This window comes from Vulpes lagopus, chromosome 5 (genome assembly GCF_018345385.1).
Source record: "Vulpes lagopus strain Blue_001 chromosome 5, ASM1834538v1, whole genome shotgun sequence".
NCBI classification, from domain to species: Eukaryota; Metazoa; Chordata; class Mammalia; order Carnivora; family Canidae; genus Vulpes; species Vulpes lagopus.
Window position 1 is genome coordinate 762632 of NC_054828.1, and position 10436 is coordinate 773067.

The 10436-nt window shown below is 66.7% G+C and overlaps 1 protein-coding gene across 5 annotated transcripts; it reads left to right on the forward strand.

The window, feature by feature from the left end:
- The first annotated feature begins 1785 nt into the window (after positions 1-1785).
- On the forward strand, positions 1786-10043 carry MAPK12 (mitogen-activated protein kinase 12). 5 transcript variants are annotated; one of them, XM_041756797.1, is made up of 13 exons: positions 1786-1873; positions 1956-2054; positions 2125-2254; positions 4186-4280; positions 5119-5230; positions 5338-5367; positions 5623-5670; positions 6145-6259; positions 6485-6556; positions 6672-6751; positions 6830-6908; positions 6988-7161; positions 9457-10043. In XM_041756797.1, exons 3-13 carry the CDS (start codon positions 2240-2242, stop codon positions 9534-9536), a joined length of 900 nt encoding a protein of 299 aa, XP_041612731.1. In that variant the 5' UTR covers positions 1786-1873; positions 1956-2054; positions 2125-2239; the 3' UTR covers positions 9537-10043. The 5 variants fall into 5 exon arrangements, with proteins under 5 accessions (XP_041612731.1, XP_041612732.1, XP_041612730.1 ...); XM_041756798.1 differs by lacking the exon at positions 2125-2254 and having other exon boundaries at positions 4222-4280; XM_041756794.1 differs by having other exon boundaries at positions 1796-2054.
- The last annotated feature ends 393 nt before the right edge of the window (positions 10044-10436 follow it).

Below are 10436 nucleotides of genomic sequence, written 5' to 3' on the forward strand. Positions count from 1 at the left end.
GGCTGCTTGTCTCCCAAGTTTCTGCGCCCTGCTGCTTGGACGGGGTGGCTGGGCCTGTGCATTGCCCCCCTGGTCAGGCCCCACCTGGCCCTGCGCTGCCCAGGTCGCTCAAGTCTCTAGTCAGACAAGCAGCCACATACAGCACAGCGCCTCCCCGTTCCTGGGAGCCGGGGGGCGTTGGGGTCTGCACCCAGGCTAATGGGCTCCGAGCGGGGACAGGGCATGACAGCTGTCCGGCCATCCGCACATAAAGCCCAGCTGCCCGGCTGAGGAATGCATGGGGCCGGCTCAGCTTCTGGTCCCTGTGCAGGCCCGCCCCTTCTCTCAGTGGTCAGGGAAGCTGCCTGGGGACAGCTGGGGCTCCCTGGGAGCAAAGGCGCATCCGCCCCTGGAGCCGGGGAGGGTGGGGAAGAGAGCTTTCCTCTCTTTCGTATTGGGTTGGGGGGAAGGGAACCCTTGCTTCAGCCCTCGGGACACACCCTGAGCTACTAGCTCCTGCCCACTGCTGCTCGGGTGAGGACGGGTCCTGGTCTGGGCAGGGGTCAGGGACATTCGTGCCCTTGTTCTGGGTCTTGGGGGTTGCAGACCCTCTGGGAGTTGGACCACCAGGGGCCTGGTTGGGGCGGCTGCTGGGCCTCAGGTCCTGGGCAACCCTTGGAGACCAGGCTGGCCCAAGTCCTGTGGTGAGGGGCAGCGGACGGGAGCAGAACTGGGACGCACCACCTGGGGACACCTGCCATACCCCAGCCCCCCACGGGGAGGAAGCAGCCAGCGAGGGGCTCCTGGGAGAGGCAGGGGGATTGCCCGGTCGGCCCCAGGCATGAAGGACACAGGTGATTGTGGCTGTAGTGGCCCAGGCCGATCTCTCCGGCTGGTCTCCAAGTCCTGCGGAAGCCCAGGTGGAAAGCTGCTCTGGCCGCTCTGAGCTGCTGATTCATGGTGGCCGGCAGGGCAGAGGAAGGGGAGGGCCCCTGGGGATCCTGTTACCCTGGACCTGGGTCCCTGGGCTGGGCAGGTCACGGAGGGGGCTCTGTCCTCCAGGAGCATCCGGTCCGGGATGTGGCCAGACCTGTGGAAGGACGATGCCCCACCTAGGGGTCAGGGGGACCCTGAGAGCCCAAGTAGGGCCCTCCTTCACCCCCGGGGGGTCAAGTCTGGAGAGAGAGGGGATGCTCAGGCCAGGCTCAGGAAGGTCAGGAGGGAGTAAGCTGGGTGGAAGGTGGCCGGCAGGGAGCTGGGTGTGCCTGGGGGCCCAAGGGAGACCTACACCACCACCCTCTCTGGCGCCGGGGCCCGGTGGTCACACGGAGGGGTGTTGGGGATGCAGCCTAAGTTTGGGAGACAGAACCAGCTCCTCCCCAAGGAGAGGGGGATGCAGGCAATAGGTGCTGGGGAGGTGGGGGTGGGGGCCCACCCTGGGACGGGTATGGATCAGCCCCAGGGGAAGGGGCTGTCCTGCAAGGTGGGCAGGTGACAAGGGGGACACAGGAATGGGGCCCGGGTTACACGGGGGAGGTGGCCAGGCCATGGCCAGGGACTTGCAGCCGAGACTGGGGGCGCTAGGGCTGTGCAGCAGGGGGGCCCAGCTCCGCCGGGAGCGTTGCGGTGACCCAGGGGCATCTGCTCAGACACCGCGAGGGGCTCGGGCTCTGGGGGCGCGCCCTGCCTTCCGCTCCCCCCCCCCCGCCCCGCCTCCTCGGGTTTCCGCGGGGCGGGCGGGGGCGTCACGTGCGCGCGGCCCGGGGGCCGGTTGGTCCGCGGCGGGGGCGGGACTGCGGGCCGGGCCGGGCCGGGGGCAGGCGGGGGTCGCGGCGCGGGACAGCCGGGCCGGGAGGGAGGGAGGAGAGGCCCGCGGTGCCCCGCGCGCGAGCAGGTGCGGCGACCCGGTCCCGGGCTCGGGGCTCGGTTGGGGGGGGCGCCCCGGGCACCATGAGCTCCCCGCCACCCGCCCGCAGGGGCTTCTACCGCCAAGAGGTGACCAAGACGGCGTGGGAGGTGCGCACAGTGTACCAGGACCTGCAGCCCGTGGGCTCGGGCGCCTACGGGGCCGTGTGGTGAGCGCGGGCGGCCGGGCGGGGGGGGGGGGGCGCGCGGCGGGCGGCCGCTGAGCAGGGCGTCCCGCAGCTCGGCCGTGGACAGCCGCAGCGGCGCCCGGGTGGCCATCAAGAAGCTATACCGGCCCTTCCAGTCCGAGCTGTTTGCCAAGCGCGCCTACCGCGAGCTGCGCCTCCTCAAGCACATGCGCCACGAGAACGTGAGTGGGCGCCCCCGGTGCGGCTGGGCCGGGCTCACCCCGCGAGGTGGGGGGGACACTCGCCAGGCCGGCACCCTCACTCGGCCCAGCCCTGCCTCCCCAGGCCGCGGTGGTCCCGGAAGGGGCGCCGTCGCCCGGCTGGGCATCCCCCACAGCTGCACCCTGGGGCCCCCTGCACCCCGGGCTGTGGGCCACAGTCTGCCCAGCTGGGTGCTGAGCGGGGCGTGCCCCGTGGTCAGGGGCTACGGGCGGCCGTGGAGAGCCGAGGCTGGGTGGCCGGCCCAGGGTCGCCTCGCTCCAGGGTGGCAGATGTGCGGCCCCACCCGCGAGGGCCTCCCTTGATGCCCGACCTGCCCTTGGGGCACCGTGTTCTGCCGCGGCCTGTGTGCCCATTGCTGGCTGCTGAGCCCCAGTCTGTGTCCTGGGGGGCCTCCCCAACCGAGCTCTGCCCTCTGCACAGCCCACCCCGCGTCACCCCCGGATCAGGCTGTCTCATGGCTGCTGGGCAGGGGGGCGGGGTACCCTTACGGATGGCCCGGCTCTAGGTCATCAGCCTCCCTCCTCGGGGGAAAGCGAGTCCCGGGTCCCCTGGGCTCCTGGCCGATGGCATTGCAGCGGGTGCTTCACTCACACAGACTTCTGCCTCTGTCCCTGGGCCTCCCCGGGGACATCCCTTCGTGCGGGACGCCAGCCCAGCCCCGACCTCACCAATTCCTGGTTCCCCTAGTCAGGCCCAGCTGACTCCCCGTGGCGGCAGCCTCCTCCCCAGCTGCCCCCCGGCTCCCGCCTCCAAGATCTCAGGGCGGCCTGCTTGGTCGCCTCCCACCCTTGCCGCATCTCCTCCTCTGCACCATCCCAGTTGAGCTCCTGACCTCCTGGCAGCCGGTGCCGCCGCCTCGGGGTGCCCTGCACATGGCTGACTGTGACCCCGCTGCCCTGGGAGGACACTGAGGCCGTGAGAGGCGGAGTGCCGGCCGGGTCCTGCCCTTCCGCCCACACCTGGCACCTTCTCCCTTCCCTCTCCGTTTACTTGAGGCCAGAATCCACAGGGGCACAGATCCCTCTCCACGTGACGGACCCCCCCTGATCCTCGGGGACCCTGCCCTCCATCCCCTTCTTGCCAAGACACTCTCCCGGTGGCCCAGGCCCCTCACCGGACATCCCTCTATGTTCTGTCCTCCCCTGTGCCTGTGACTCTGGCCCTGGTGGCGCAGTCACCTAGTTGTCCCTGCCTCACTCCCATCTGTCTCCACATAGCAGGCATCGCACCTGTTTAAACCCCTTCTCGGCAGCTCTTAGGATCAAGGCCAAACCTTCACCTGGCAGGCAAGGGCCCGCCCGGCTCCCTCCGGCCTTTCCTTGGCTACTCCCTGGCCTGGGCCTCAGCCACCTGGCCTTTCTCCCCGTGTTCCTCAAACGCTTCAAGTGTCCTCCCTTCTGCCTCGGCCCTCGTTTGCCTGGCCTCTGCCAGGTGTCCCCCCGCTGGCACATCCACCTGGCCCTCTGGCCACTCAGCCGTATAGGCCTCCTGGGGCTCCGCGGGGCCGGGTCTAGCCATTGCCTTGGTTGTCGTGCCACCTGCCTGGGCCTCACTGGCAGAGCCAGGGCTCCCTGATGGGTCTGCTGGGTGCTGGCTCTCCCCTGGGAGGCTGTCCCACCCTCTTCAGTGGGCATGAGAAGAGGCAGGGGAAGGGCCAGGGGGCTGGAGTGCCTTGGATGGCTGGGAGCCGACCCAGACTTGGGACCGCCCCTCCCCCAGAGGATCCCTGCAGTCACCATTCAAAAATAGCCTGTGTCTATGGTCATGTGTGCCAGGGCTAGGCTGTCCTGCCAGTAGGACGGTGGGGGGACACGGGGACAGCTGTAGGGGGCTTTCCTGGCTGGGGCGCTGTGCTGCCTCGGGGTGTACCTGACCCCGTACCCTCCGCCAGGCCTCTACTCCACCAGGTACTCCGGCCTCCCCCCAGGTCATTGGGCTGCTGGACGTGTTCACTCCTGATGAAACCCTGGATGATTTCACAGACTTGTGAGTGCAGCCCCGGGGCAGGCTGCTCAGGGCAAGGGAGTGTTGGGTTGCTCCTGGGTGCTGACTCGGGTTCCGCATTGGTCTGTGGGTGTCCCTGCAGCCTGAGTGGGGGTCCCTTCCCTGCACCACAGTCTGCCCCCTGCCACATGCCCCCGGGGACCCATGGCCCTGGCACAGTGGGTGGGCCCTGGGCCTCCTGCCCCCACACCTGGCGCGGGGCCCTCTCCAGTGCTGGGCGTGCAAGCGTGGGGCCTGCATCTGTCATTGGCAGGTCCCGTGCTCTGGGACCCTGGCATCGAACGTGGCCTGTAACTAGAGCCGCTGACCTTTGCTGGCAGGCAGGGGAGTGGCGGCGGGAGGCCTGCCTGAGGCTGCCCTCCCTGGGCTCCTACTGTGGTCTGGCCGGCCGAAAGCCAGGGGCTGAGCCTGGGAAGGGCTGAGGACAGGCTCCTCGCCGTCTGACCTTGTAGAGGTCAAGGACCCAGAGGCCTCTGTCCCGGCGAGGTGCTAAATGTCTGTCCTCGCTGTCTCTCTCCCTCCACCTGCCCAGCCTGCCGCTCTGACCATGTGTCCTGCCATCCCTGCCCCTACCTGCAGGCCTTCCTTTCTCTTGCACCCTCTTCTGCCTGTGATCCCTGGTGCTCCCCAGATCCCAGCCTCCATGTGCCTTGCAGGGAGCACCACAGTGTGGTCCTGACAAACCTGACATTCTGGGGCTGGGTGGGAGGAAGAGCTGCGGGGGGGCACTGGACAGGTGGGTGGAGCCTGGTGCTGCAGGGCGATCTCCGGGGTCTCTAGTGGGTGCGACACCTACTGTCTGCACCACCTGTCCCCTCAGTTACCTGGTGATGCCATTCATGGGAACTGACCTCGGCAAGCTCATGAAGCACGAGAAGCTTAGTGAGGATCGAATCCAGTTCCTTGTGTACCAGATGCTGAAGGGGCTAAAGGTGGGAGAGGGGGTATGGGAGGGCGACCCCCTCAGGCCAGGCTGGGGCTGGGGAGCACACTGCTCCCAGAGAGCTGACTGCCGCGGACCCTATCTCTGTCCCCATAGTACATCCACGCCGCCGGCATCATCCACAGGGTGAGTCCTGGCGGGAACTTCCTTTGCAGGGAGACGCGGGGGGGCCTGAGCTCCAGGACCCCTGTGCTGGGGTCCAGTGGGGAATGTGTGTGATGCCTGCACGCAGCTGTGGGTCCCCAGGGACCTTCACCTGCCCTGGAAGGGCTGCGGCCGGGGCTGGCCCAGTGTGGCTGCTCCCCCATTCAGGTGCCCCAGCCCTGCCCTTGTGCCCCCCCGGGGGCAGGGGCCGCACGGCCATGCTTCCTCTGTCCCCAGGACCTGAAGCCCGGCAATCTGGCAGTGAATGAGGACTGTGAGCTGAAGGTGTGTGTTGGGGGGAGGTGGGGGGCGGGGGGGTCTCCTCACCTGTCCATCTGCCGGTTTCCCTTGGCCTTCAGGCAGAGGGACCCAACCCCCGCCGTCCGGGCCAGGAGGGCATCAGGCACACGCCATACCTCATGAGGTGAAGGGCGGGAGGTGTCCCCAGGCCCCCAGGCCTGAGCCAGGGTAGGGCCAAGGGGGCCTCTCCAATGTGCTGGCCAGTTCCCGGGGTCAGTGGGGAGCAGAGCAGCAGGGAAGGAGACCCTCGGGGGGCTGCTCCTGAGGGTGGTGGAAGCCAGGTCAGTGGGGCTGGGCGCGCTGGCCACGCAGAGGAGCTCACGGGGAGGCTCAGGGAGTCCGTAGCCAGGACCTTGGGTCCCGGAGGGTTGGCAGGAGGCCCCGCGTGCCCAGTTCTGGGTCATAGGCTGGCTTACCTACTCCCGGGGGCTCCGGCCCCGCCTTCCCGGTTCTCACCAGATCCTGGACTTCGGCCTGGCCAGGCAGGCAGACAGCGAGATGACTGGCTACGTGGTGACCCGGTGGTACCGGGCACCTGAGGTCATCTTGAACTGGATGCGCTACACGCAGACAGGTGGGGCGCTGCCCAGAACCACCCCCAGCCGTGCCCTCCCAGGTGGCGCCGCTGCTGCCCCTCTTCAGGGGAAGCCCCACGGTGGCTCCTCGTGGGGGGCGGCTGTGCGGGAATGGGAGCCGGGCAAGGGGTGGAAGGCTGGACTGCCGCTGTGTCTGTGTCCCTCCCCACGCATGTCCTGTCCTCCTTGGCCCACGGAGCACTGACATGGGGCCTCTGTCTCAGTGGACATCTGGTCCGCGGGCTGCATCATGGCAGAGATGATCACGGGGAAGACACTGTTCAAGGGCAGTGACCGTATCCTACACATGTGGGGGGCTGGGCTGGGCCTGGGTGGGTGCTGGGTACACTGCCCCAGCTGGGGGGGGAGCCCCACTCTCTGGCCCATGCTATGCTCCTCACCTCAGCACAGACCTGGACCAGCTGAAGGAGATCATGAAGGTGACAGGGACACCTCCCGCCGAGTTCGTGCAGAGGCTGCAGAGTGCTGAGGTCACTTGGGAGCTGGGCACGGGCGGCGGGGCTGGGCCGGGGCTGTGGCGTGGCCCCTCACCCTTTCTTCCTGAAAAGGCGAAGAACTACATGAAGGGCCTCCCCGAGTTGCAGAAGAAGGATTTTGCCTCTATCCTGACTAACGCAAGCCCCCTGGGTAGGACAGGACTCAGGGGAGCTGGGTCAGTGACTCGGGCAGTGGGCCCTGGGCCCTCCCTGACCAGTGCTGCCCACAGCTGTGAACCTCCTGGAGAAGATGCTGGTGCTGGACGCAGAGCAGCGGGTGACAGCGGCCGAGGCGCTGACCCACCCGTACTTCGAGTCCCTGCAGGACACGGAGGAGGAGCCCAAGGCCCAGAAGTACGACGAGTCCTTTGATGATGTGGACCGCACGCTGGACGAGTGGAAGCGTGAGTGGGGGGCTCTGGGCAGGGGCGGTGGCTGGACCCTGTGAGCCCAGCACAGGTGGTCAGGGCTCAGAGCCCCAGGTCCCCCGACTTTGGGACGCAGGCCCGGTGCGGAATACAGCAGATGGCCAGCGGGCAGGGGGCTTCTTGGCCAATGGGCCCTCTGGCCGGAGCTGAAGGATGAAAGAACGTTCCGGGCAGGGGGTTCAGCACAAACAAGTGCGGAGGAGAGTTCTGGAAACTGGGTGGCAGCCCCCAGCTGCAGGCAGTTGTGAGCACTTAACCTGCAGGCCCGGCCCCAGTGCTGGCCAGAGACCCGGGCCATCCTGCGGCCCTTCTGCACCCCCTTGTGCCTCAGACTTCCACTCTCACCTCTTGAACTTCTCGTGGCCTCTCTTTGCCCCACTTTCCTTTTTAAAGATCTACATGTTAAGAGAGCGCAAGCGAGAGTGTGTGCGCTCAGGCACCAGGCAGGAAGGGGCCGAGGGGGGCAGAGGGTTTCAAGCAGATTTTGCTGAGTGTGGAGCCTGACTGAGGGGGGCTCATCTCACGACCCTGAGCTCATGACCTGAGCCAAAACCAAGAGTTGGACTCTCGACGGACCGAGCCAGCCCGGCTCCCCTTTGCCCCTTTGAGGACCCCTCCCACCCGGACAGCTGCATGCCCCTCCGTCCGGCCAGCAGGCCGAGCCCCCCACAGCAGCCTCCTCTGCACCCCTTGCCCCCTCGTCCCACTGAGCGGCTCCGACCCACCTAAGCCTGCGCCCAGCACCGCCTGGCTTTGCCCTGGCTCTTTCCTTCCACCACAGCCCCCCACTCAACTCCTCAGCTCTGGGCCCAAGTGGCACACTCTGAGCTTCAGGCTGGGCTCAGGGACACCTGCCCGGGCCCCGGGCCTCTGCCGCAGCCCTGCAACCCGCGCTGGAACTGGCTTTGCAGGACAGCAGGCAGCAAGGGCTGGGCTCGGTGTCCCTCTCTTGGTGGCTGCGGGACCAGCCTGCAGGGGCCGGCATGGGTGAGGGCAGCGGGGAGCACCGTCTGGCCACGGCTTGTGGCTGCCACTGCGTCCTGGGCCGTCATGGTTCTGAGTCAGATCCGGGGCCTTGGTGCTGCTCACGGGGTGGGGGTGCTTCTCAAATCATGGTCCTCAGCCGCCAGTGTGTCAGGTGCCTCCCGCAGGGCTCCACCCCGTTCGTGCTTGTGCGTTTGGTTTGGTTGGATGAAAGCTTTCTGTTGCTAAAAAAGATAACTAGAAAACCGCGGGCCACAGAGTCCTCTCCGTGGTCTCCACCCACACGAACTGTGGGAAGAGCTTTTGCTTTTACCGCAGACCACGGTGAACACGTGATCCGTTTGTGGTTGAGCCCCCGGTCAGGAATGCAAGCCTCATTCCCTCCCATTTCCATGGGAGCAGCCAGCTGCACGCAGACCTTCCTTGTATGGCCTGAGCCCCGTGTTAGGATTAGACAGAGGGCCCGGGGGCACCCGTTGGGGGACACATCCATGCGGCAGGCAAACCCCCCGTAGATCGCCTGCTCCTCACGCAGTCTCCTGCCCTGGGCACGGGGAGTACCGGTGTCCCCCCAACAGGTGCTCCCTGGCCAGGTGAGCGTGGGGACGCCAGGCTAGGCCGAGCAGAACCCGTCCCTCTGCACACGGGTCGGGGGGAAAGCAAAGCAGGCCTCTCCCTTCCTTGGGGATGGCTCGCTCTGGCCACACATTTCAGGGAACGTGACCACCAGGTGTTTGGTGGCAATTCTTCTCATTTAAGTTTCTGTGGATGTTCCGGGTCCAGAAACGGGTGTGTTCTGGGGGGTCCTGAGTGGCTCCACTTGTAGAGACACATTGCTTTCTATTCTTAGGACTGCTCATCACAGCAGGCTCTGGGCCCAGGCCTGCCTGGCCACGCCACAGGCAGTGGGTTTGGGTTATAGGAGCCCCATCGGGGTGGATAGTTCATGTGGGGGGACACAGGGGGCCGAGGGGGGCTGTGGCCTCTGATGAAGTTGCGTGTGTGGCACCCGCACTCCCGCAGCGACTTCTGACCCTGATGTTTTGGAGACCAGGTGAGCCCCAAGCTCAGTACTAACAGGCTGTGCTCTGGGCCTGGGAGCTCTCCCCACACCCACCGAGAGCCACCTCCTAGGACTCAGAGCTGGTCAGGGCAAGCATCAGTGAGCTGGGCCCAGCGCTCTTCCTGGGTCGCTGGCTTTCCCCCAGGTGTGAATTGTAGGAGGCGCTTGTGAGGGGTGCTGAGGTCCCTTCTCCCATGATGGCTTTCTCTCTCACCCCACCCCAGGTGTCACATATAAAGAAGTGCTCAGCTTCAAGCCTCCTCGGCAGCTGGGGACCAAGGTCTCCAAGGAGACAGCCCTGTGAAGACCCCTGGGCCCCGAGAGTGGTGACGAGGACGCCTTGGGGATTGTGGCTGGGGCTTCTACTGGAAGGGGGATATTGCTTATCACCGTGGCCTGGCCGGGGGCTTCCATCCCAGGAGAACTCTCATTCGTGGACCCCCTCCTCCAGGCCTGTTAACGCTGCTCTCAAGGCTCCCACATCAGCCTCACCTTGGGGAGCATCTGGACCTTCTGGACAGGATGTCAGCCTCACCTGGGACTGGCCTCTGACTCCCCGAGCAGTGTCCCCCCCTCCCCAGGTGTGACAAGGAGCCCCAGAGCCTGTGTGGGGGTGAGGCTTGGGGTCACGGCCTGGCCCCCACCTTGTCTGCTCCAGCCCCTGCTGAAGGCCACTTCATAAGGCAGAGAGGACCCAGAGCGCCTCCTCAGGTGTCTCTCCTGGGGGCGTTGGTGTGGACTCCCCTATACTCCTGCCCGGAATGGGCTACACCCACGTGGCTGGAAGCCAATAAACCCTTTTGCAGAGATCCCACTCGGCTCTCCTAATTCTCAGGCTGGCTCTCCACCTCCGGATTGGGGGGTGGGCAGGGCCTGGGCGCTGCTCGGCCGAGCAGGCACCCACTTCCTCCTAGGCCCGCAGTGGGCTGGTGCTTGGTGCTCCAGGGGCTGGGCCCTCCTGCGGCTGACTTTCCTCTGCGGCTTTCCCTCTGGAGGAGACCCCAGGCCTGATGGGGGCGGGTGTGACCCGGGGCTCCTCTGAGCTCCCTGCACTGTCCACAGCCAGGTTCCTGGCGAGCAGTGGTCACGCTCCCCGCACAGCACGAGGAGAGGTTCTGGGGTCTCCCCGCATCTCCTGCCTCTCCGCCGGTAGCACCCCAGCACCTCCGACCTCGCACAGCCCTCTGCCGGCTGGTGGATGGCT